The following is a 27,796-nucleotide window of genomic DNA, read 5'->3' as shown; positions in this document are numbered from 1 at the left end:
TCATTCCAAAAAATTTGGGAAAATGCAGAAAATCTGGAGCATGTAACAAATAACAACTCAGCTATAAAGGTAAAAATCCCTGGGCATTTTCATCTAGTGCAACTTAGGAAGAAAGTATGACACTAACATAAAAATGAAAGCAAAAGGTCCTAGGATACATTTAATGTACAAACAAGAACTACAGCGTTCTTCCTAAAATTACAATCCTCGCTTGCAGAAAAGATCGGTCAATGCCAAAAAAGTTCCTTGTCACTAGGCGGATATGGATTATTGCTTACAAATTTAGATATTTTGACTGTTTTTAGTAAACATATGGTAGTATCCTCCACGGAACAAGTTTGCAGTATTCTGCCCAAACGTCTTTGTACTTCTGGGCACATCGGGCTTCATCTCTTCTCTCTCTCCATATCAGCAGAATAAGAAGGTATATAGGGTAAAAATATGGAATTGGAGAGCTGCAAAGATGAATGAGACCAAAGGTAATGAATACCTTAACATGTAGTAAATGAAGTAACGAACTGAAATTACCAAGTAGTCAAATTACCTGGCTCCACAAGGTAAACTAAAGGATAGTGCCAATAGCAAGTCCCCCAAGTAATTACAGTGTCTGGCTATTCCCCTGAAACAAAGGACAAGAATTTGAAAAACTTGGATGAAACATGGAGTACAAAGTATGTGAGATGGTGTAAACTGGAGCAACTTCTGATACTAGTGTCTACTGATAATTGGTACTAGGTAAACCATCCTAGAATATGTACTTGTTTTTTTTTTTATCAATACTAGAATATGTAATTGTTGGAAAATGAGAACCAACTCTCAGACTTGTAAACAACAAATTACTGCTGACCAAGGACAATATTAGGACATATTAAAAGGGTTTCTAGATTTTTTTTTAATCAATAACAATGAACTTTTATTTAATAAAGATTGAGATAATCAGAATTACAAAGGAGGGAGCTAAACAATCTTAACTCCCAACTACCCAAGGTACATCCTGACCATGAGGCAATTACAAAACAGCCCAGAACATAGTATTTCTGTTTACCCCTTGTCTAGCTAGACCATCTGCCAATGCATTTGCACTTCTCTTTATCCATGTACAATGCATTTCCATGTCCTTGGTGAGCCACTTGAACTTCCTCTTTTCATTGCTGTATTTCCAAAGCATAGAACTGTCATCTGTTAGCCAATTCACCACAATTTCAGAATCACCTTCTATAACCAACTTTTTAATATTCATAATATTCAATTCCTTGGCCCTTTGTATCCCCTTCAAGAGCTCCTAGGATCTCGGCCCTCAAAGAATCTCCTACCCCAATCGGACCAGAGTACATGGCCAACAAATTTCCTGTTTCATCCTTTATTACTCCCCCTATTCCGGAAGGCCCTGGATTGCCTATGCTGCTACCATCGAAATTCAGTTTGGTAAACCCATGAGGTGGAGGTGTCCAGCAAAAGTTTAAGTTCTTCCTACTTGAGCCTGATTCTGCAATCTCCTTCCAGCTCCTTATCATCTCATCAACTGAGAACACTTTAAACAATTCCAATGTTCTCAACCAATGTATCATCCTAATGTGGATAGTCTCTAGGATTTCATCCATACTTCTCTCCTTATCTGAGAATATCCTTGAGTTTCTCTCCTCCCAAACTGTCCAACATATCGCAGCCCTACCACATCTCCACATGATCTTGGCCCTTTTGGTTGGCCAGTTGGGCATGGAAGTAAATAAGCTTTGCACATTCAAAGGAAGAGTCCACCTGCACCCAAACAAAGAAGTAAACCATTCCCAAATAACTTTAATAAACTGACAGGAAATTAGTAAATGGTATTCAAACTCACCATCGGATTTACAAACAACACACCAGTAAGGAGACAAACAATTGTTGGGTCTTTTTCTTTGGAGTAGATCCCTGTACTAACTCTTTCCAAAAAGGCTTCCCAACAGAAAATCCCAACCTTTGGAGGTATAGGTCGACACCATACATTTTTAACAGGGAAAGACGATCCAACCGGAGGAAAGGGTAACAGTGCTTTAAAGAAAGAGGCACAAGTGTAGGAACCCGAGGGAGTGAGTGTCCATATTCTGCTATCTGGCTTTGATGGCTCAATGAAGACCCCTTCAAGAATGGAAAGTAAGGCTAAAGTACAGGCTAACTCTGTGTCCCTGACATCTCTTCTCAAACTCAAATTCCATCCAAACCCAAAAGGTGAATTAGAAGGAACAAGAAAAGAGGAGACTGGTTCATTTATAAGAGTAGAGATAGCAAAAAGGCTTGGAAATTGATATTTCAATGAGGAATCCCCAACCCAGACATGTTCCCAAAACTTGATGAGGTTACCTAAGTGCAAATCATACCTGATCCATGGAGAGAACAAGGGCAAGATGGCTTGAATAGCTTACCAAGGAGAAGCTCTTGTGGTCCTAGCTAGAATCCCAGTATCCCATCCACTGTCTGCCAGCCCATGTATACTATACTTCCCACTATCTTAACCCACAATCTTTCTTTCTCCAATGAGAATCTCCACAGCCATTTCCCTAGTAATGCTAGATTCCTAGTTCTAATGTTCCCAATCCCCAAACCTCCCTCCTTTTTACCCCTACATACCATCTCCCACCTAACCCTACGATCCTTCTTCTCCTCTCCCAGCTCCCAAAGAAAATCTCTCATTAGTTTTTCCAGTCTACTAGCCACCTTAGCCGGAATCTTAAAGACTGACAAAAAATAAACAGGGAGGTTAGCTAGAGAAGACCTTATTAAGGTGATTCTCCCTCCAAGACACAAATAATTTTTCTTCCAGTTGGCAAGTCTCTTTTCAAACCTCTCCACAACAGGGGCCCAAAATCACCTTTCTGAAGATTATCCCCCAAGGGTAAACCAAGGTAATTTAAGGGCCAATTAGAAACTATACATCCCAACATGTCTGCATACTCACCAATCTCCCCTTCCCCCAGATTGACTCCAACTATACAACTTTTGTCAAAGTTCACCCTAAGGTTTGACATCTACTCAAAAAGTTGTATAGTGAGCTTCAAGTTTCTAATCCAATTGATATCCCCTCCTTCACAAAACAGAATTGTATCGTCTGCAAATTGTAGGTGTGTAAGCGATATACTATCTCTTCCAACTCTCCATCCTCTTATTAACCCCCTGGAATCTGCTTTGGATATTAGTCCCCCCAACACTTCTACTACCAATGTAAACAAAAAAGGGGATAAAGGGTCTCCTTGTCTAATCCCCCTCAAAGCTGGGAAATAGTCCACCACTGTCCCATTCACCAGAATGGAATACTGACAATCCTTAATGCAACCCATCACCCATTTGCACCAAATATCTCCAAACCCAAAGTTAATCATCACTTCCAATAGGAATGACCAATCAACCAAGTCATACGCCTTTTCCAGATCTAATTTACAGACCACACCTCTTCTCCTGAATCTCTTATAGTCCTCTAAACTCTCATTTGCTACAAATAGTTGATCTGTTACTTGCCTCCCCTTCACAAAAGCTCCTTGATTGCTAGCTATGATAGTTGGAAGCACCTTTCTGATTCTAAGGGACAGCACCTTAGTGATGATCTTATAAAGGCTATTTACTAGACTGATCGGCCTGTAATCCTTTGGATGATTTGCATCACTTTTCTTGGGAACCAAAGCAATGAAGGTGGAATTTAACCCAGGGTTGATTACTCCTCTAGATTAAAAGGGTTTCTAGATTGGATGGTTGAGATTATGCAATCATCATGACATTTGGCATAATAGGATTAAAGCATTCACTAAACCCCATAAAAAAGTGGGTCCATAGACGGCCATAGATCTGATTAAGGAAATGTTGGGGACTTTAAGTCCATTGTCAAATAATTGAAGGGACACTTGCTTTTGCTGTTGGAGCATTTGGTTGGAAGGAAGCAGAATATTAGAGGAAAATAAGCTAATGTGCTTTCTTTTTCTTTCCCCATTCTCTTTTCCTGGCATTATTCTGCCTCCATTGAACAGTTTTTGGTTTTATATTATGATTCTGTCTGCAGGCAAGCCTCTATAGAGTATAGATGTTTCCTTTGTTTCACCTCTAATGGATGCTTCTATGAATTTTGTATTTGGGATGCTTGCTGCAACCCCTTCCAGTGAAGGCTTTATGAAACAAAACTTTGATGGGAGCAGTCAGGGACTCAGGGCAACCCGGGCCTTTCTAGAATTGGAGGGACCATAAGAGACAAGGATGGGAATCTGAGAGCACTCTACTCAAGACTGATGGGGAACGGAGACTCCTTAAGGGATGAACTGTATGCAGTCCTACAAGGTATACAGATTGCAAGAGAGATAGGTCTGGAGAATTTGGTGATAGAAGGGGAGTCCAAGGTAGTGGTGGGTTGGCTTAGAGATCCAGACTCAATGATATGGTGTTATAGAAATGAAATGAAGAAATTCAAATGGGTAACACAACATATGAATTTGACTATATAATGGGTGGGAAGGGAGGACAATGCATTTGCTGACTATCTAGCCAAGCAAGGAGTAACTAGGGATCCGTTCTATTGGGCCCATTTGTAATTTTTGTGCTGTTTCTTTTAAAGAGTGAGGCTCGCACCTCCCCTTGGGATGCTTGTAACAGATATTTATCTTTTTGATGATAATGATTTCTTAATGAACTTTTACCTATCAAAAAAAACAAGAAAGAGAAAAGAAAGCATAGCATGCAACTTGGGTCAGGCTCCAACCAAGATTCAGATTTTAGCCTGGGTTGGATTTTCTTTTTTGATAGTAAAGGAAAATTTTCCTTGAAATAATAAGAACATCCTAATAACCAATTCCCAATTAAATAAAACCTCCCAAACCCCCAACAGAGAGAACAAACAAACTACCCAAAAAAAAACAGAGACACCCCTCTTCTTACGTTACAACAAGAGCACATAATCACCCCAATAACCATTAAAACCGCATCAACAACATACCCTGGGTTCAAACAAGACACCCTATAAACGTTTTTTTTTTCACAATAAACTCCTAGTAAATTTGATAAAATTCAGCACCTTCTTATCTCAATAGCTCCCAAAACAGCTCCAGAAACAGATCTCCCTTCCCTATCTAATAATACCTTTCCCTCTACAACAAATCAATAAAAAACAAGAGATTGTCCTGGTGTTACATGCAGTACTGTGGGGAATTTGGGAGGAAAGAAGCAGGCATGTATTTGACAACAAAATAAGATCTCTTGAAGAACTAATCTGAGATATCTCCTTTCAATGTAATTTCTGGACTGCTAATTCCGAGCTGTTCCAAGGACTCTCTTTCAATGACCTCAACAGAAATACCCAAATGATCTTGTTTCTTCCATTCTACCCTCAACCAATCCAGAGACTACAGATACCTCATAATGAAGGAGGGATGACTTTAAACTTTGACGGAAGTACTGCAGGCAATCCTGGTGTAGCTGGGATAGGGGGTATTTTGAGGGATGATCTGGGTAATATCTGTTGGGTTTTCAGTGGCCCAATTGGTTATGCCAACTCAACAAAGGCTGAAGTTATGGCTGTCTTACTGGAATCAGAATAATAAAAAGATTGGGCATTCAGAACTTATCCATTGTAGGAGACTCTGCTAATACTATCAAATGGCTGAAGGACAAGGAGGGGGGCCCTTGGAGGTTGAGTCATTATCTGGCTGAGGCTAGAGACTCATTGGAAAATATAAACGCAAACTTGCTGTGTATACCGAGGGAGTTGAATCATATTGCAGATGGTTTATGTAATCTGAAGTGCTATACTCGAAGTAGCAAGGAAGAAAAGAGAATGACAGAAAAGAAGCAGAATACCGAGCTATGGCACACGGGGTTGCTGAACTCTTATGGCTCAGGACTCTCCTTAATGAGCTTGGTATCAAGACAGATAGTCCTCTCAAGCTGTACTGTGATAATAAAGCTGCTATCAACATTGCCAACAATCCTGTGCAGCATGACAGGACAAAACATATTGAAATTGATCGACACTTTGTCAGAGAGAGAATTATTTCAGGAGAACTCTGTGTGCCTTATACTCCATCAGGGATGCAGATTGCAGATGTATTAACTAAAGGGCTGGCATCAACGAAGTTCAGGGACATACTTGGCAAGCTAAACATGATTGATATCTATGCTTAGCTTGAGGGGGAGTGTTAGAATGTTAGAGTTATGTTCGGCTGATAAGAGTTCTTATTAGCCCATTCTTATGTTTACCTTATCTTGTAACTGGGCTTGTGTTAATGGGCCTAATCCTGTTTAATGATTTAAGTCATCTGGGTGTCCCATCACTAATCAGGGGCATCCCAGTAATTTCTTGTACCTTGTACTATATTCATCTATAAATAAAGAACTGGTCGACTGGCTAGTACAGCTCGACATTCTCTTCTTTTCTGTCATTCTCTTTGCTGGAGATAATCTAGTAGGACATCTACTTCTGGGTCTTACTTCTCTTGAGTCCTACAACCAAGAGAAACCCTAGGTTCGAACTTGCTTTACTCTCTTACACTCCTAGGTCTTCACTGCAACAACCCAGAAAAGGAAGAGAGAAGATGAAAGGACAGCAAGAGAAGAGAGTGCGCCTGCTGAAACCAGGAAGGAGCTAATGCTCTGATACCATGTAATCTGAAGTGCTATACTCGAAGTAGCAAGGAAGAAAAGAGAATGACAGAAAAGAAGAGAATGTCGAGCTGTACTAGCCAGTCGACCAGTTCTTTATTTATAGATGAATATAGTACAAGGTACAAGAAATTACTGGGATGCCCCTGATTAGTGATGGGACACCCAAATGACTTAAATCATTAAACAGGATTAGGCCCATTAACACAAGCCCAGTTACAAGATAAGTTAAACATAAGAATGGGCTAATAAGAAATCTTATCAGCCGAACATAACTCTAACATTCTAACAGTTTAGCTAAAATAGGAGCAAGACTAAAAAATCTGTACAGCAATAGGCTTCCCCCCTTGTAATTTTTCTCTTTAGCTGTTTGGGTTTCTTGTGCAGTACATCTGCTCATGTACTTCATGCTGCTTTAATGAAATCTGGTTAACCTTTTCTCAAAAACAAAAAAAAAAAAGATTCATGTAACGAACCACATATAGTTGGGACAAGGTTTAGATGATGATAATGGTGGATGAAAGGCATTACAAGTTCAATTACTAAAAACTAATTTGAGCTTGTATTTTTTGCATACACTATTCATAACATTTGGAGCTCCTCTATGACTTTGTTTGGAATGCATGGTCAAGAGATGATTCTTGAGGCAGTGGATTTCAAGGAGATATGCCTTTGATAAAAGACCTTACGGAACTTTTTTTATCAGTAACTGATCAAAGAGAATATTATTAATGAAGAATTAAGAAGTACAAATAGTAACAGTTGCTTGTCTGAGGACAGCCAGAAACTCCTTAACTTACAAATCTTCCCTAAAAATATAGTGTCATCTACCTCCTTGATTGGCAACCTTATGTAACACTATGCTGCATGAATATTGTAGTAATTGTGGAAAGAACAGAGTACAAGGGGTTTTGATGGTCAAGTTTCCTTCCCCATGCTCTCAAGGACAAGGAACTCCCTTTACTTATTTTCTGGGTCTCAGAGCTTAAGAACTTAAGGGGGTAAGTCTTAATGATCTGCTAAGATATGGTACCATCATTATTCAAATATACCTTTTGCGACATCAGGTGAGGCAGATTATGGATTATCTGTTCAACCAAGAGATCAAATTGAATGCCAAAGGTAGCCCTCACAGCAACCACAGCTCAAAGTAAGGAGGGTGTTTACATATCAAGATGGCTCCATTATTTGGGTTTCTTGGAACTTAGTTCATGACCCTAATGAAGATGGTGCTACCATTGGGCTTGAGGATCACCACGGAGGACTTTGGACCTTTGCTAGTCAACAGGGGACTCAAGAAACACTATCAAATGGGAGGGAGAGGGGGAGATGGTGTTAGTAGAGAGGGATTGTGCAGTAGCAGTTCCATGCCATTGCAAAAGCCTCTTCGGGTTTTTTGTTGTTTGTACTTTCTTCTCATATACTTGTATGATAAATTACAAACTCAGTTAAATATAAATGCAACCTAAGTGAAGTTGGGTTGGTATGTATTTAAATCAGGCTAGAAATGAGTGCTTACCCCCCACACCCACCACATGGGATAAAAAATCCTTTTTCCATCAATTATCAATATTTCTATCTGATGTTTCAAAACCCAGGCCAATATAGATTGTTTCACCACTGACCCAGGAACTGAAGCCTTTCCTAGGTTGTTTTCAATTCCCCATGTTATGATTCCTGTAAGTTGACATAAAACATTAAAACCTAGATAATTGACAATATGCTGCATCCTCATTTGTCAGTCATATTAAAACAGTAACGTTGAATAATTGAAATAATCAAGAAAAACAGACTTTCTTTCCAGGAAAGGAGAACATAGCAGATAGAAACCTTACCAGTAACCAGAGGCAAGCAGCTTTCCCCCAATAACTTTTGGTGGTGTACCCCATATAGGTGCCTTAGGATTCTTTTTAAAAATATGCTTTTGCTTGTTAGCTCCTCTAAAGACCCGATACCTGTGTGTTTGTGGCCAAACTCAATGTCAGGAGTTGTCTTAATACAAGTACTGAGGTAATTCCGTGGTTGTGATGATATGATGGATTTACCCAATCAGAAATACCAAGCAATTTGCAACAACAGCAGCTTTTGTCAGCTCCACTTTGTTGCTCAATAGCCACCAACCCTACACAGATGACAAAAAGTTATCAACCATATGAAGAATTTAATAAAAAGGATAAAGCTGCATTATGAATATAGACCAAGTTATCAGCTTTGTACCTCTGAATAAAAAAAGGTAAGTTCTAAAAGTTTTTATAAACAAAAAAACAGTCACAAGGGTTTTTACTTTTTATTATGTCATTTTTATTCAATACCATTGGTCTTCACAATTTTTTTCCTCTGGTTTCTTGCAAATCTTTATTGTGTTTTCTCAAGGGTTTTACCTTTTTCTATTTACTGTTTTCCCATTTGGCTCCATTTGGGAAGGGTGTAAATACAAATATGTTCAGTGCAAATACAAATTTTGTCATTTGCATGAAGTATGCATATTTGTATTTGCACTCTTCCCAAACAGAGCATTTGTAACCCATTATAGACTCCGTAGTCTGTACTACAAGTTTCTGAAGATCTAACACCAATGTTACAACTTACAACCCAACTCTAGTGCACATGCATCCCCTACAAGTTGATAAAATTTTACTAAAATCTTTTTGAATGGGGTAAAATTTTATTAAATTTTTCAATTTGGAAATAATGTAGAGTCTATCTCTACGGTAAAAGTCAGAATACTAGATCCAGAAGAAAAGTGTCATATGTTCCAGATTGGATTGGACCCAAGAAAAGCATAACTATTGCTGATAAGACTGAAAAGATTGGCAAAGAACTGTATTGATATATATATAAAAAAAAAAAAAAGTGAAGGAAATGGGGAGGCTTATACACACAAAGAAATTCTGTGATGTTGTATTTGAAATAGAACACTGAGAAATACTAGTCAGGCTAATAAATTCTGGAAGACAATTCCAGGATTATGTTAATCTGGGAGGTTTAAAATGTGTTTGGAGTGGCAGGCAATTAATGGGAAACTATGAAAGGCCCTAAGAGAACAAAACCTCTAACTAAGAGCACTCTGCCCTATTTGAAACTGGCTAGCTTATTCATTCCTGGAATTTGAGTTTTACGCAGTTAGAGCAGATATTATATTCTCAATTTTCACTAAAATGTCTTGGCACCATTCTTGTAAGATGAGATAACATAAGATGTTTGAACTTGATGTAGCAATTATAAGAGGAAATCTAGTCTTCAGTACTTCCTTGGGGAGTATCTCACTACAGCAACAAGAAAGTAAACAAAGAAAATGAAAATTCATTAAGAATTGCCAGTTTCTACCTCATCAGTTATTTCCACAAAAAAACAACCCGTAGGTCTTAAAAGCATAATAATAATAGTAACTCAATTCTTAATGTTATGAGAAAAATAAAAAAGGACAAGCATCTGAATCCATTTGAGTTCATTGTCACATGCCTGGATACTGAAAGTGAAGGGGATCCATACTAAATCTCCAAAAACCAACATGAATCCCAACCTCTCTGCAATGATGTCCCATCTATCAAACATAACCACCCACCAAACAGGTCAGCATTGAAAATGAAACTGATATATAGATAAAAGAATCAACAACTAGAAAATGTTGGAAGAGTCGTACATTGACTGCCATGGATGAAAATATGATTGAGGTTTATTAAGAAATAACAGCTTTTATCAGAAATTAGAAGCACAAACCCACAATTACAGAGCAGAAAACAAAAAACACATACACAGACTGCCATGGATGAAAATATGGTTGAGGTTTATTAAGAAATAAGTTTTTATCAGAAATTAGCAGCACAACCCACAATTAAAAGAGCAGAAAACAAGCAACACATACACAAGTTGGTCAAATGGACAAGGAGATCAACACATACACAAGGGACTGTGAGGGAAAGAATGTTCTGGGCAGTTTTGTAAGAAAGATTACTGGGGGCTCAACACCTACTTGGGGGTTGACAGATGTACTTAAATCTGGAAAGTTATTCTTAAATTATATTAATGAAGTTACCGTTTCCAATCAAAAAAAAAAGGAAAAAAGAAAAACAAGTTGGTCAAATGTGGTTTAACTTACAAAGTTTTGATAAAAAAAGAACTATGCCTTATACTATGTTAATCTAATAATAGATTACAAATCAAATCACCCGAAAGAAGTCATTCAAGAGGAACATTGGTATTTGTGTTCATCAGGCTTTCCAACGACGATGCAGCCAATTACACCCACGACTTTAGGATATTTATTCTGTTGAGCCATGTCAATTTAATTAAGGATAAATTGAAAGATTATATTTTGAGGAAAGGGGTGATCCAAGAGACATTTATTAAGCCTACAAGAAAGCTTGTACTTGTACATGATATGAACTTTTTAATCAGAAACAACAGATTTTTTTCTTTTTTGATAGGCAAGGTGTAATTTATTTCTATTTGACAAATGAATATGTGCAGTACATGTATGCAATGCAATCGGAACTCAGAGGCACATTCGTAATTTAAGGTATGTCCGCATGTGTAATGATTCAAAAGAAAAACCTGGGACTCCCTGAAATCCTCATGAATTGATAACCATGAGTAGAGTGTGCAAAATGCCAATTTGTTTCTTTAGAAATACCTCGATTGGAGAGTATTTCCATTAGAAAATTCTCTTTTTTTCTCCCCATATTACCCAAATGACAGCAATGGAATTATGTTCCAAAAAGGCCTTGCCTCCTTTACTTAGCCTTGTCTCAACTATATGGGATCGACTACATGAATCCTGTTTCACCATACCGTTCTGTTCAGTGATATACCCATTGTTAAATTAGGTACCCGTATTTTTTTTTCTTTTTTTTGTGTGTGATAGTTTCATTTCTTACTTCATCAAGTTAGCAAACCTAGGTATCCATCTCTGGCAATGCAAGGCACTACTGTCCAAACTCTAGTGAGACTATTAGCCATCAAATAAGCTGACCCGAATCTATCTTTATGAGATCTTTACTTTGGAAATCAGGGCTCTTTCCTCCCTAATGTGAGCCTTGGATTTTAGAGGTCATCCAAACCATCACGCATTCACCAGATAGCAGTCTGAAAATCAACCAACTCAACTTGCTGAAATCCTAGGGAATTCAATAGGGCAAAATCCCATTAAAAGCCCAAATAAACTAGAAGTATATTTTTTTGGTAATAGATAAAAAAAAAAAAATTATTAAAATGATAAATGTATATTATCACTAGCATGGTTCCTATAAACTCCCACTCTCAGGGGTTCAGGTTCCCTAGAGAGAAACTTTCGCTACTAAGCTTAAAAGTTCCTTTAAGAGGAGGAATCTGAAAACAATGGGCTGACTGTGAACCAAGGAACTCACAGAAAACTTTCCACTCTCTAACCTCAGAATCCACAACTACACATTAGAAATGGTTATCAAGTCAACAAGAGCTTCTTCCAATAGGGAAACAATGGAGAAAGTGATGAGAGAAAGTAGACTGAGGTGGTATAGTCACGTGCATAGAAGGCCATCTACAGCCCATTTGAAGAAGTGATCTGTTACAAGTTGAAGGTGCTAAAAGCCTAGAAGAGCCAATGGCAGACCGTAAAGGACTTGGGTGGAAGTAGTAGAAATGATTTAAGTGCCCATCATCTGACGATGAATATGACACTGAATAGAATCGAATGGCAAAACAGGATTCATGTATCCATATAGCTGGGAGTTGGGACAAGCTAATAATATCAGTAGAGGGGTATAGTTACATACCAAAGATGCACAAAATGATTCTAAACAGTGGTAGCATAAAGGTTCCTATCTTAATATTTCATAGGATGCACAAGCAAGTGTACACAATTCATGTCTTTTGTCTTTCCTGTTTCTTTTCTTTGATAATTAACAGTAGCATTAAATTGTCTGCCTTAATTCAGTGGAGCATATCACAAGTTCGACTGGAGAAGCATGGGAGCATTAACATTGGGATCTTTGAAGGAAGAACATGAGAAGACCCATTAGGATCAACAGATCAGACCTCACAGTCAATACCATCAAGATTTTTTTTATCAATAACAGTAACTTTTATTAACATAGATTAAAGAAGGATACAGTATAAGGGAGGGGTAAAAACATTTAACCCTCCCTAACAATAAGGATCATATTACAATACAGCCCAGAAAAGATTTGCTCTTCCCACCCCTTGTTTGGCCAAAAAATCTGCCAGAGAATTGGCACACCTTTTGGCCCACTGAACGTCAATATCATCAAGATCAAGAATGACATCTTCAAGTAGGTAGAGGGAGGAAATGACATCAATACTTTAATGATCCCCAAGACCTCTTACCAAAATCCCAAGATTTACTAAAAAGAAGGGAGGTGGATACACATGGGGTTGTGTGGTTCTAAAGCAAGAGATAGAATAGATTCTAGGGAAATATGAGTCTAAGTAATATCTCCCACAAAAGATCTACCCAAGCCCCAAACTAGTGCTTAAGATGAAACTGCACGCTGCTTTACAAAAACAAGAAATGGATTTATTTGGAGGTTACTATATGATGGTCATCTTCCTATACACTGCAATATCGCATTCAAATTCTAATTGTGCAACCAGTAAAAGTAAGACGAAAAAGCAAAGCACAAGGGCTCTAGTGCCCTGGGGCCAAGGCGCAAGGTGAGCAACTCAAATTTAAGTAATTTGAGAAGGCATTCTAAATGAATGGAGGCTGAAACCACTAGAACTAGATTATATTGCTAGATGGGAAACAGGAAATGAACTTACGTTGAGGTCATGTACTCCTCATAAAAAAAGTAATCCAGAATGTACAACTGCAAGCAAAGAATAAAAGAGGCAGTTCATTAAGTGCAGGAAACATTTTTTGTAGATAAATTAAGTGCATGTAACATTTTTGCATAAACTAAACAATTTATTGTGAGTGCATTCAAATTACCATACAGAATAGCTGATAAAGGATCATAGATGTGCTCAAACTGCCACTTTGAATGCTTTTAGCTAGAACTGAAAGATTGATTAGCAGCCATCCCATCATTCCAGCTCTAACAAAGAAAAATCTACAATAAAAGCAACAAAATAAATTAAGAATAGCTGTTCCTTTCAGAAGATGGCTCCTTTAATTGTTTTTTATGGCCAAATGTAGCTTTCAAGGATAGCATGTTACAATGAGCTATTAGCATAGGTAAGACCATCCACAATGAGCTATTAGACTAGCTAACTATGGCTACCATGAATTTACAAAATAAGGTTGATAGTGATTGTGAATATGTTAACCAGATAGAGAAGCAGAGACAAGCATGATGAAAAGCTCATCAAAACAACTGGTTGCAATGTCAATAACCTCACAGCTAGTGACATTTAGATCCACAATTCATGATATAATGACAGTTCAAAATGTTACTAAAAAGCATTTCAAACACCAAATTGTCAACAGTAGGAAAGCAATCAAAAGGATTAACATTTTGCAAATGAAACCATTCTTTAACAGAATAGGAACACCACAGCAATTGTGAAGATAAATATTTCAGAAATATACAATGCAGGTCCTATCTGACAAAGATAGAACTTGACACCAATCTTCTCAATGGATAGCATACAAAATAATGTTTAGGCCATTGACCAATGTTGGTCCCGCCTATCTGAGGTCTTGGAAGGGGCAACTTGATTCTGAATACGGACTCTTCAGCACTCTAGCACAAAGTGGCCACTTGTAGACTCAAAATTGCATACCACATCTATCAGCGTGAGATTTTACCAATATATCAAGCAATGGACCCAACGAAATAATGGCATGAGTTTAAAAAATATTAAAATTTATACAAGTTACTGTGAACCTTTTTACTGAATAAAAAAGTAACAGGCAGTGCTTCATGGTTAACAGCATTGAACAGGTGGTAAAGATTCTAACAAAATTGAATATAGAAGGAAAATGACCAAAAAGTTGAATGCTGGATCACATACTTGAGATCAATTCCCATAAACTGAGGATTCAGCTGTATTCCAAACCACCTACCAGATGACACAGCAATTACAATAGTCAAGACAATGTAGCAAATAGTAATATAGTGTAGCTTGTACCTAAAGACGTAACCATGGAAGAATTATCACCAAGGAAATTTAGTAGAGGCACCAGTAAACTTCTTTATACAGATGTGCAAACCAGAGAGGAAGAAAAGCAAAAAGAACAGAGTTGTGGGGCCAGGATGGGAGGTTCCAGTAATGTGCTATTAATTTATTAATTGATAACCTCCAGTTGTAACATGCAATGACAAGTAGCAAGTGTGTTGTACATCTTCTCATGTACCACCTCTTTTTCTAATGAAATTCTGTTACTTTTTCTCAAAAAAATTATCAGAGGCTTATTAACCTCATATAACTCGATAGAAGCATAATTTAGTCATGGGAAAAAAAGGAATTTAAAGATTTTTAAACATCATATCAGCACTTCCTGTCAACCCAACAAATGGAAGAAGGGTGCACTCACTGCTTTCTTTGAAACATAAAGGGAGGTTTTAGCAGAGATCGAAGTACAAGGGAGGTTTGAGTACTTATCCGAAACCAAAGGGAAGGTTTAAGTAACACTCTATAACTGTATCTAACTACAAAGTACTAGAAATTCATTCAGAATGTTTGATACCATATGCCTGTACAATTTCAGCTTTCCATTTTAACAAAAAGTTCCTACAAGTTGCCTGAATCTTGAAACATAGGGCATTTATTGAAACAGAAGGCCTTCTTATATGTACCAATCGTGAATTATATTTCCAGTGATATGTGGCTTTAAAGAGGAACCTTGATCATGAGAATTGCGACCAGCAACATAAAGTGCCAAAGTCACCTGACAAAGGAAAGAAAAATCAGAAGAATAGGAAATATTAAAGGCTATGAAATATCATTAAGTGTTGAGAGTATCTGCATGATCCGAAACTGCAATCACTAATTAAAATACTGGGATTAAGACACATTTTTAGTACATGTTGAATAGTAGAATGTTGAGACACAAATAAAGGGAATACAAGTGTACAAGAAAAGGCCACGTCAGCCTTTAAGTAATGTAACTGACAGCCAACCACTAGAACAAACTAAACAACAAACTGGATAAGTGGAGAGGCTGATATAACAGAATTGTAACAGAAGTGTATAAATAAGGAAAGGAAGCCAGAAGAAGAATTATTGATTTTGGGAATACAATCTCTCTCTCTCTCTCTCTCTCGTTCAGGAGGCAGGCTTTCTCGAAAAAGTCCCTGAGTTAGGCAGTTCCTAAAAAGTTGGTATCAGAGCCAAGATGCCAAGCACAAGGTCATCCGCGATGGAGAACAGGGTCGACAACATGGAAGGAGAAATGCAAAGATTATCGGCTGACGTCAAAGAAATCAAAGAAAGCTTCGCATCCTTGCTTGAACGACTGGAACAGACACCACCAGCGCCGAATCGGGAAGGGCAGGAAGAACGCAATGATACCAGTCATCGAAGCGGATCAAGAACGGCAAGAATCGAGTTTCCCGTCTTCGCAGGGGGAGATCCCACATCCTGGCTTCTACGAACAGAAAGATACTTTGATTACCACGAAACGCAGGGACCGAATCGTGTCCCATTAGCTTCCGCACACCTAGAAGGAGAGGCGATCGTCTGGTACCAGTGGTACCGGCGACGGCACCCAAGAGCCACATGGGTGGACTTCACCGATGCCTTAACCATGAGATTTGGAGTCTCGGCCTTTGAAAACTATGATGAAAGCCTCGCTAAGCTACGACAGACCGGCTCCGTCCAAGATTATTAGATGGCGTTCGAAAGGTTAGCAGTGCGCATGCAAGGGTGGCCAGAAAACACACTTGTCAGCAGTTTTGTTGGTGGACTTAGGGAAGAATTGCGGCTGGAGGTGAAAGCCATGCAGCCCACCACGTTCTTGATGCAGCAGCCTTAGCTTGACTCCATGAAGACAAACTGAATCGGGCAAGAAAGATTAATCGACCTTTGGGAGCTGCGGTCAGACCAGGTATCTTGGGTAAACCGGAGTCCAGACCAGAAGAAGGAATCACAGGCAAGGACGCCAACTCTGGTTCAGGCCCCGGCTCAGCCAAGAGGTTAACCTGGGCTGAGATGCAAGCCCGACGGGAAAAGGGCCTTTGTTATGCATGTGGAGACAAATTCGGACCGGGCCATCGCTGTAAGATCCCGCAAGTTTTCTTCCTTCAACCCGAAACCGAAAACGTCGAGCAATCAGCAGACATTGAAGAGCCAGTGAACAACCAAGAATGGGGGCAATGGACAAAGGAATACCCGGAAGTATCCCTGCAAGCCTTGACCGGCCTTGCTTCCTCTCAAACTATGAGAGTAACCGGACTGGTACAAGGGCGACATGTGTCGGTTCTAATAGACAATGGAAGCACTCTCAATTTCATTACGCAAACATTGGTCAGACAACTAGGGATTCCGGTCCAACCATGTACAGCATTCCAGGTGCACGTAGCTAATGGGAGCAACCTAGTGTGCAACAGTACATGCATGGGATTAAAGATGAAGATACAAGGACACGAGTTCGAGGTAGATCTACATCCCCTGGAAATCAGTGGAGCAGATGTAGTTCTCGGAATCCAATGGTTAAGGCAACTAGGGCCGGTGATATGTGACTGGGCCCGTCCCACCATGGATTTTCAAGTGGGCAGCTCACAGGTGAATATTCAAGGACAGTTGTCCAAGGGCCCAGGACCCATTAGTCTTGCCACCCTAAGAAAACAAGCAGCAGACCCAGCCCACATCATTTTAATGCAGATAGACTCCCACGAGAACGGCCCAATTCTAGCCCAAGGAAGTAACTCCAGCAGATCCGAAGAAGCTAGCATACAACTACAGCAGCTACTTCTGAATTTTCCAGTGATCTTCCAAGAGCCTAAGGAACTACCACCGAAACGTGCCCATGATCATTGCATTCCATTGTTGCCCGGAACGGCACCCACAAATGTAAGGCCCTATCGTTACCCCTATTTTCAGAAACTAGAGATTGAGAGAAAAGTGCAAGATATGCTTGATAGAAAAATTATACAACCCAGCCAAAGCCCATTCTCCTCGCCGGTATTACTTGTGAAAAAGAAGGATGGGACATGGCGGTTTTGTATAGACTATAGGGCCTTGAACAACATTACTGTGAAGGATCGATTTCCCATACCGGTAATCGATGAACTCGACAGGGCCACCATATTCTCTAAACTAGACCTGAGATCAGGATATCATCAAATTCGGGTCCATGAGGGTGACATCCACAATACTGCCTTTCGTACACACGAGGGGCATTATGAGTTTTTGGTCATGCCGTTTGGGTTGACCAATGCGCCAGCTACATCCCAAGCACTTATGAATGACATATTTCGACCCCATTTGCGCAAATTTATACTCGTTTTTTTTATGATATACCTGTATATAGCGCTACATGGGACGAACACCTAGTACATCTACAAATCACCTTGGAACTACTAAGGACTCATAAACTCTTTGCAAAGGAGTGAAAGTGCGCATTTGGGCAGACGCAAGTACACTACTTAGGACACGTAGTCGAAAACGGCATTGTAGCAGCAGACCCAGAAAAGATCTCAAGCATGATAAATTGGCCCCAACCTCAAAATGTTAAGGAGTTACGGGGCTTCTTAGGTCTAACAGGGTACAACCGGCGATTCATTAGAGGATATGGACTGATTGCTACCCCCTTGACAAGTTTACTTAAGAAGAATGGTTTTTGTTGGACTAGGGAGGCCCAACAGGCCTTCAAGACGCTCAAAACAACTGTCTCGTCCCCACCAACGCTCGCACTTCCAGACTTCTCAAAGGACTTCATCATTGAATCTGATGCGTCAAGCCAAGGAGTAGGTGTGCTCCTCATGCAAGAAGAAAGGCCACTAGCGTTTTTCTTTTTTTTTATCAATAACACTTTCATTAAATCATCAGTAGAAAATTTACAGGAGGAAGACAAACACACTTATCTCCCTGAGTTGGTTGGGAAGTACTTCTGTCCTTTGGTCACCCTAGTGATCTTTCCACTCTACCCCTAGTTCACCCCTTGATGGTGTGTTCCTGCTCTGCTTCCGGTTCTCCCAGTCTGCCCCTTCTGATACTCCTTGCACACTCTATGGTTTTGGGAGTGAGTTGAACCGCTTACAATCGCCACTAGCGTTTTTCAGCAAAGCAATGACAGCACAGAAATGGGCCAAGTCAATATACGAACGCGAACTGATAGCAATTGTTCTCGCAGTTCAGAGGTGCTGGCCCTACCTTCTAGGGAGGAGGTTCATCATACAAACTGACCACCATAGCCTGAAATTTCTGTTGGAGCAGTCCGTACTATCCCCAGAACAGCAACGATGGATAGCCAAATTACTCGGCTACGATTATGTCATTAAATACAAGGCAGGGCACACTAACAAGGTGGTGGATGCACTGTCACGCCAACCACAACTATTTCCATTACTTCTCATGGGCCCAACATGCTCCATCATGAGTCAGTTAAGGGAAGAAGCTAAAAGACACCCACAACTAAACAAGCTGCGTTCACAGGTCCAAGAGGACCCTACTAGCCACCCAGGGTACACAGTGAAGAATAACTTGTTGTTGCATAAACGCTGAATGGTGATACCACAGGATTCAGCCCATATACAGCAGCTTCTGGAAGTGTTCCACTCATCACCAGCAGGAGGACACCCAGGGATTTTGCGCACTTACAAGAGACTAGCCACCTAATTCCACTGGAAAGGTATGCGGAATTCAGTCCAAAAATTCATAGCCGAATGCGTCATTTGCCAGAAAAATAAGGCTGATACCCAGTCTCCAGCAGGACTGCTACAACCACTCCCAATTCCAACACAAGTGTGGGCAGATATATCCATGGACTTCATAACGGGGCTTCCCCTTTCCTGTGGCAAGTTCGTCAGTCTCATAGTGGTTGATAGATTCACCAAATACTGCCATTTTCTCCCTCTTTCCCACCCCTTTACAGCTTCAATGGTGGCTGAGATTTTTACTAAGGAAGTGGCACGACTGCATGGTACCCCTAACTCTGTTGTCTCAGACCGCAACCCAATTTTTATGAGTCATTTCTGGGCAGAACTTTTTCAACTACAGGAAGTGAAACTCTTCAAATTCTACCAGCTACCATCCTCAAACAAATGGGAAAACTGAGGTGGTCAACCGGAATTTGGAAACCTATCTAAGGTGCTATGCAGGGGATAGGCCACGTCAGTGGCTCAAGTGGCTTCATTGGGCGGAATGGTGGTACAATACCACGTATCACAGTGCAGCAGGAATGACTCCCTTTCGGGCTCTATATGGACGGGACCCACCTCCCCTACTCCCATATGAGAAAGGGTCTACAGCAGTGGAAGACCAACTCCTCCAGCGAGATAGGGTGTTACAAGATCTCAAATCCCACCTCCATCAAGCCCAACAATGGATGGCAGACTCTTATAACAGAAAGCATAGGCCGGTCCAGCACCAGATTGGAGAGCAAGTCTTCCTTAAACTACAACCATACAAGCAAGTTTCAATAGCAAGCCACAGGTGGAACAAACTAAGCCCAAGGTACTTCGGCCCATTTCGGATTGTGGAACGCATTGGGTCTGTGGCATACAGGCTTGACCTTCTAGCAACATCAAAATTGCACCATGTATTCCATGTATCTCTATTAAAGAAATGGCCAAAAACAGGAGCAATGACAACAACCACCCTCCCATCATTCTCGGAAGATGGCCAAGTTCAAACTGAGCCCACCCAGATAGCAGATTTCAGGTGGATACGCAAAGGGAATCACATCGAACCAGAGGCATTGGTGGTATGGTCAGGTCTCCCACTTGAAGATGCAACTTGGGAACCTTACTTGGACTTACAAAATAGATTTCCACATCTTGACCTTGAGGGCAAGGTCGCTTTCAAGGGAGGAGGGACTGTTGAGACACAAATAAAGGGAATACAAGTGTACAAGAAAAGGCCACGTCAGCCTTTAAGTAATGTAACTGACAGCCAACCACTAGAACAAACTAAATAACAAACTAGACAAGTGAAGAGGCTGATATAACAGAATTGTAACAGAAGTGTATAAATAAGGAAAGGAAGCCAAAAGAGGAATTATAGATTTTGGGAATACAATCTCTCTCTCTCTCTCTCTCTCTCTCTCTCTCTCTCTTTCTTCTTTCTCTCTCTCTCGTTCAGGAGGCAGGCTTCCTCGAAAAAGTCCCCGAGTTAGGGAGTTCCTAACATAGAAATATAAAGTTTTTGGGTTGAACAAGAAAAGTTGAGAACTTAATTAAAAACAAGTAGAAGAAATCATTATATATTTATTGCACAAAATTTGATGTGACAATGACATTACAAATGTGGCCAACCAGAGAGCCAGGTATTTGCTATACTATATGATGTGTCAACCCATGAAATGACATTATAAGGATAGATGCATAAGCACAGCATATTCTTTAATGCTAGGTAAAAAATTGTAATAAACATGACATTTTCAGTTGGGACTTTTAGAAATTTCCCTCTACATAGATTATTGACAGGGATAATCTAAACCTGGGAAGACTCTTTGCCCTTCATTAATTTTAAAGTGAGAAGCAAAACAAAAAAGAAAAAAAGAAATTCTAGAAGATGATTGTGATGGGGGTTGACCAACAAAGTGAAGTTTTCCCTGCACTTTTTAAAATAATCCCCACCAAAAGAGAAAACAAATTAATTAGAGAGAAGTAACTGAGACAGAGTTCAAGAAATTTATTTCTCTGTTCCAGATTTCAGAGGACACCATTATGTTTTTGGATAGAGTTGACTCACAAGCTCAGGAAGCAGATCTTAAGGAGAGCTCTTCCATTAATTTTTCCTACTGAATTGATGTATGAACAGGACTCATTACTGCAGAAGTTCAGAAAAAATGGTCAGCCTAATTTAGAGGCCTTGGTTTTAATTGATCTGAAGGGGAGAATATTTTCCATTGAGAATTGAAGATTGCCAAATTAACCATCAAAAAATTTGCTTGTTGAAACATCATGTAACTATGTAAGAGTATTGTGAAGAAAGTGTTGACCATTTACAAATTTTTTTGAGAAAAGGTTAAACGGATTTCATTAGAAAAACAACAGGGAGTACATGAGCAGATGTACTACACAGAGGAAAAAGAACTTAAACAGCAGAAAAGCAAAATTACAAGGGGGGAAGCCTGTTGCTATATAAATTTTCCAAACTTGCTCTAATTTTAGCTAATCCATCTGCAATATGATTCAACTCCCTCAGTATCCACAGCAGATTACATTTAAATTTTCCAAGGAATCTCTTGCCTCTGCCAGGTAATGACTCAACCTCCAAGGACCCCCTTTCTTTTCTTTCAGCCATTTGATAGTGTTAGCAATCTCCAACAATGGATAGTTTCTGAATGCCCAATCTTTTTATTATTCTGATTCCAGTGAGCGCTGCCATCACTTACTTCAGCCTTGTTGAGTCTGTATTACCTATTGGGCCACTGAAAACCCAACAGATATTGCCCTGCTCATCCCTCAAAATACCACCTATCCCAGCTTTACCCGGATTGCCTGCAGCACTTCCATCGAAGTTTAGAATCACCCCTTCTTCAATATACGATAGCTGTAATCTCTGAGTTGGTTGAGGGTGGGTTGGGAGAAACAATACCGTTTGGATACTTCTGTTGAGATCATTGAGGAAGTCCTTGAAACATCTCAGAATTAACAGTCCAAAAATTGCAATAAAATGAAATATCTGAAATTAATTCTTCAAGAGATCTTATTTTGTCGTCAAATATGCGCCTGTTTCTTTCCTCCCAAATTCCCCACATTACTGCATGTAACACAATTTGCCAATACACTTTACATCTTCTGCTCAAACCTGAACCTTGCCACTGATTGAGGAACTCCTGAATATGCCTTGGAGAGACCCAACTGTATCCAGTCAGGTTTAGGAAGTGTCACGATATCTTTTGAGAAAAGTTGCAATGAATGAGTAGGTGATCTGCTGATTCCCCTTTACAAATTTTCATCAAATTAATATGAAGATTCTTCTAAACTCTTCTTGACATGACAGTTATTTGTTGGTCAAGTGGACTACCTAGTGTGAAAGGCTATGATGCCTAGTTATGGACACTGATACAGACTCTAACTTCCTTTTTATTTGTTTGCCTAGTGGACTACTTAGTGTGCAAGGCTATGATGCATGATGTCTAGATATGGACAGTGACACAGACTCCCATACAACTTCCTTTTAAAAAAAAACAAAGTATCGTACCGCGTTCAAAATGCGCATATGACAAAATTTACATCAAAGCCCCTTTACACCCAGGAACTGTATTATGAGGATATACAATCATCCCATCTTACAAGTTACAACAGATATTCCTGTTACAAAACAGAATTTGAGAGGAAAAAAAAAAGGAGTTGTAATCTAGGTCACTAAATGCCTGTTTGGGAAGGCTTCCAGGTCGTGGCTTCTGGTGTTCTGAGCTGGGCCCCACCAGAAACTACAGAAGCTGTATTTGAAAATCCAGAAAGCCAATATTGTCATTCCAAACATGCGAAAAGCAACTGTAAGTCTGTAATATGATTATATGAAGCTACTCCATGTAGCTTATCCAGAACACAGGTGCTCAACCACCATGACTTAGTTAACGCAACTCGCCCCAAAAGCAGAAGCTATCCTAAACAGGGCCTAAAATTCTTCATGTACTAAAAACCACGAAGACAGGATACCCTTTACCTTCCTTGCTAGTGTGTCCTCAGAGCTTTTTTTTTTTTTGATACAGCAGGAAGATTACAGAGCAAACAAAACAAGAAACAGAGAACTAAAGACTAAAACTAAACCTAACACCACCTTGGGGTGGATCTGCCAGCTGTGTCAAGAAAAATGATGAAGTTGAAGCTCCAGGGCAACGGGGGCTCCAGAGGGGAATCACTCTCCATTCCTCTGGTTGCCAACCAATCAGCTGCTGCGTTTCCCTCACGATGAGTGTGTGAGTAGGAGATCTGACCATGTAACCTCGCGCTATTAACTTGCACTCCTCCACTAGCTTTACGCATCTCCACGGGATCTTCGAACGATTTAGTAGGATGTTGACGACTAAGAGAGAGTCACCTTCTATGGTAACAGGGGAGTTTTGGACCTGGAGGGCTAGTTTGTGGGCTTCAAAAGCAGCCCAAATTTCTGCAACCACTACTGAGCATGGCCTACCTTTCCACACTTTAGGGTCACGATTTGACCATCTGAATCTCTAATGATGCATCCAAAAGAGCAGGTTCCATCTGCTGCTTTGACTGAGGCATCAAAGTCCTCAGAGCTGTTTTTATGCTCAAAATTTCATGCATCTCTTTTGTCTCACAAGGTCCAAAAAACTGCTAAGAGAATTTTATATTCCAAACTACTTTGCCCTTCTTAGTCCCTAAAGATCCCCACCACCACCAAAGCAATCTTACAGATTTTAGAAAACAAACCTCTACCTTAAACACACCAAGGGATCTTTACCACAGATTTCTGACTCCTTGGTAGTGCAGGAACAAGTGATTGACCAATTCTAGATGCAATGAACATAGTACACAGGTTTCTCTATCCACCCCCATACCTCTCCTATTTGTAGAGTTCATAAGAGCTGATCTCTTGTTTGGGAGTATCTTTTTATTATGTATCCTATGTACTACTATATCATTGTACATTGTTCTGTTTGTTCTTTTATTCTTTCTTGTACTTGAGAAGGGCAAAATAGTCCGTTCTCATCTTTTGTATCTCATTATTATATGATACAACTTGCTTGGGTGTGTGAGACATTAGACACACCCTTCAAACCTGTTTTCTCTTCTCTTGTACGAACCCTAGCAATCCTATCTATCACTAATAAGGTTATCTTTTGTTAAACACTTCTCCAGCATTGCAGTCCATTACACAAAAAGCTACCTTCCTTAAAACTAGGGAAGGTACCAAAATTGCTGTTTGATCCAAATTATTGATGAAAGAACTCACAGAAAAGGTATCATACTACCATTTCTATCTATCCCAAGCCCATACTCGTCTGTCCTACTCTGTTAGCTGAAGTTTTACAGGCTGGATGTGTAAAAGTCCTGCCAATGACTGCATTTCCCAATCGTTCAAGTACCTTGTGAATAGTCGACTCCACTCCACCTCCTTCTTCTGCAGGGTGATACAATCAGCTAGCATTGTTTATTTAAGTAGAGTTACAAACAGTAAGGGGAAAAGCTCCATAAGTGGATGATCACCCAGCCAGGGATCTTTCCAAAAGCTGACTCCATGCCCGTTTCATATTTGATACCTAACTCCTCCATGGTATTGCTGATATGATCTTTTTATCCCTCTACACAGCCACATCCATATGCAGAATTGCCTCTCCTGGGTCCTATTCCCTGTTTCTTGCGCCATACTTTGCTAAAATGATTTGCTTCCATAAGCTTCCAGTCTCCTTGCTAAATCTCCAAAACCATTTTCTGAGAAGTGCTAAGTTAAACTTCTGCAATGAGAAGTTCCCTATCTTTCATCCTTACCAATAAAAATTCCCCCATCTTCTTTTCCAACTGTGGATATAAAGATGACTATCCCATTAAGCTATTAAGGCCCTATCAGTGAAGGAAATTTACTAAGAGACTAATATCACTGGTAAAAGGGTTAAATTTGGTTTCACTAAAGGATGGCATGAGCTAAAATGGATGGAGACCACCTATCTGTAATAGGATTAGTATTCTGGACCTTGGACTCTTAGACCTATTTAGGGAAGCCAAGGGTTTGGACTCTAGGATGAACAGCTCATTCAGATGGTGTCAATATCAGACAATGACTGGATAGTGGGTTAGCTAGAGAAGGGGTGGGGAGTTACCGAATTTGTATGGGGAACCCCTGGACATGGGATACAGCAATAGAGGCCAAAGTCTCAATGGTTTCTTCAAATATATCAGAAAAATCTGAGAAATTATGCTTATTCTGAACCATGCAACAAAAAGCAAGTAGCAGCAATCTCCAGAAAATTCTTTCCTTACCATTAAAGGCATCAACATGGCTATCACGACAAATAGTTCATTAGCCAAGAATTGATGCAGTGGTAAATATTGAAGTTGAACTATTTCAATGTTATATAGCAATGACATCCTTATACTATTGAAGTATAAAAATGAACTTACAAGGAAGCTGAATCCAAGAGTAGCGGAAAGTAACTCAAGTCCTCTGTCTGCAATCACCTGTATTCATTATTAAGATATAATTTTTTTGATAAATAAAATTCATTGTTAAGATATAATTCAAACTCAACTTATAATAACTGGAATAAATTTGAAGTACTGCATTCGTTATTTGAATGCTAGAGTAATGAAAACCCAAAATTCAAGTGAGCAGTAGAAAATACACCATAGCATACAAACTAAACTGCAACTGTGACAGAAATGATTACTAAACAGCCAATACTGCTGTAAATATCCAAATACAAGTCAAAAAGGAGATTTGAAAAAGTTGACTACTTACTACAACATTTCCTAACACTACTGCAAATTGATATAAGAAAAGAATTATGCATCCATTTGACCTCCTTCAAATCTCAACCAGATGAAAAACTGAAGTTGTAGAGGGATCAGTTCTGTACATTCTGTAATTTATACGTAATAACAGATACCAAAATTCTATATATGAAAATAACAAAATAATAGACAAGAAAAGGGGGATTTTGATATCTTCCTTGCTGATCAAAAGGGGGGTAGGGAGGGGTGGGGGTGGTATCCTGCTAACAAAAGGGAAAAAAGATAGAGGTAGAATCCCAGTTACAAAATCAATCCCATCCTTGGTAGCAATCCCTGGAACCTAGGAAAGAGATGGAGATTATAATGCCAATATCTGACATCCCTGACAAGGATCAGTTCAGCATATTCTGTAATTTGGACTTAATAACAGACACCAAAATACTATATATAACAGATACCAAAATAACAGACAGGAAAAAGGGGTTCTGATATCTTCGTTGCTGATCAAAAGGGGGTTGGAGGTAGGGGTAGTACCCAACTAACAAAAGGGAAAAAATAAACATTACAGTAGAATCTCAATTCCAAAATCCAGGAAAGAGATGGTAAACTACAATGTCGAATATCCCTGACTAGGATAAAGAACCTCAAAGGTCTATTCCCTACTCAAAATAGTCACCAGAACAACTATTTCCACCTTTTTCAATACAACATTACAAATCAGCATACATTCCCCTTTTTTTATATTTTTTTTTGGTAAAGCGGAACACCATCATTTTCCTTGGGGAAAAAAATAACAAGAAATAAATCTGAAGTATGGGCAGGCAATATACATTATTCTAAATCTATGACAAACAAATTTAACAGATAAATAAAGACTTCTGACTGGTGGTCTGTTTTGGCCGTATCACAAACTAAGGACAATTATGATGTGAGAGAGAAAAATATTACCGTCGGCGACACCAATTTCATTCGCACCCCGACTTCTAAGGTTGCAACCAAAAGAATAAGTAAAGCCAAGCCTGCAGAAGAGAATAACACTAAAATACTCAGTACAAACCCAACTCTCTGCAAAAATCGTAGAATTCGAACAGGAATAGGAAAAATATTTTGAAAAGAAACTTCTATTAATTCAATCAAAAAAAGCTTATATCGAATTATAAAGATAGTTCAAACGACAAATGAGAGGAGACCGAAAGAACATACCATTGCATCGATAATGAAGTCTAGTGCCATCTGATAGGATGGCGCCGGGAACGATCTTCCCAGGTATAAGAGATCCAGCAAAACCCAAGTAAACGAAGAATGAGAGAAGTAGAACAACCTAGTGACAAAAACACAAGCATGAACATATGAAAGCAGATTCACAAAAAAAAAGGACAGATTTCGTGATGCCATTAGTACTGAGTTTTACTTACAGAGCTCCATGTAGGGATTAATGGGTGGAGAAGAGACTCCAAATCCATTTCTCCTTCTCCCTCTGCTAAACCCACGCTGTCTCCAGCTTTCTAATTACTGCTTAAAGTGTTCCTCTGAATCGGATCACATGTTATGTTGGATCTTTTGCTTATTCGATTTGATAATGCTATAAGAAATTGAGAGCAGAGTTCAGCCCGAGCCCGGGTCCACCAGGACCACCACGGCCCCGGCTTGGGCTGAATCAGTGCTGCGAACGGTACCCAATTTGTCTGAACTCCAAAAATCGAATCTGATTC

At 39.5% G+C, this 27,796-nt stretch overlaps 1 protein-coding gene across 1 annotated transcript; it reads right to left on the bottom strand.

Moving 5' to 3' along the window:
- Nucleotides 1-64: 64 nt before the first annotated feature.
- FK (Ergosterol biosynthesis ERG4/ERG24 family) lies at nt 65-27,796 on the bottom strand. The gene is made up of 13 exons (XM_010279937.3): nt 27,500-27,796; nt 27,288-27,405; nt 27,033-27,103; nt 25,755-25,811; nt 15,351-15,442; nt 14,566-14,613; nt 13,541-13,661; nt 13,372-13,418; nt 10,075-10,156; nt 8,658-8,734; nt 8,448-8,567; nt 545-619; nt 65-455 (listed from the first exon to the last, which is right to left on the bottom strand). Exons 1-13 carry the CDS (start codon nt 27,545-27,547, stop codon nt 302-304), a joined length of 1,110 nt encoding a protein of 369 aa, XP_010278239.1. The 5' UTR covers nt 27,548-27,796; the 3' UTR covers nt 65-301.

The sequence above is a fragment of the Nelumbo nucifera genome, chromosome 2 (assembly GCF_055504915.1).
Source record: "Nelumbo nucifera cultivar China Antique chromosome 2, China Antique-T2T, whole genome shotgun sequence".
Classification (NCBI taxonomy): Eukaryota; Viridiplantae; Streptophyta; class Magnoliopsida; order Proteales; family Nelumbonaceae; genus Nelumbo; species Nelumbo nucifera.
The sequence above is the reverse complement of the archived record's forward strand: the minus strand, read 5'-3'. Positions and strand labels throughout refer to the sequence as shown.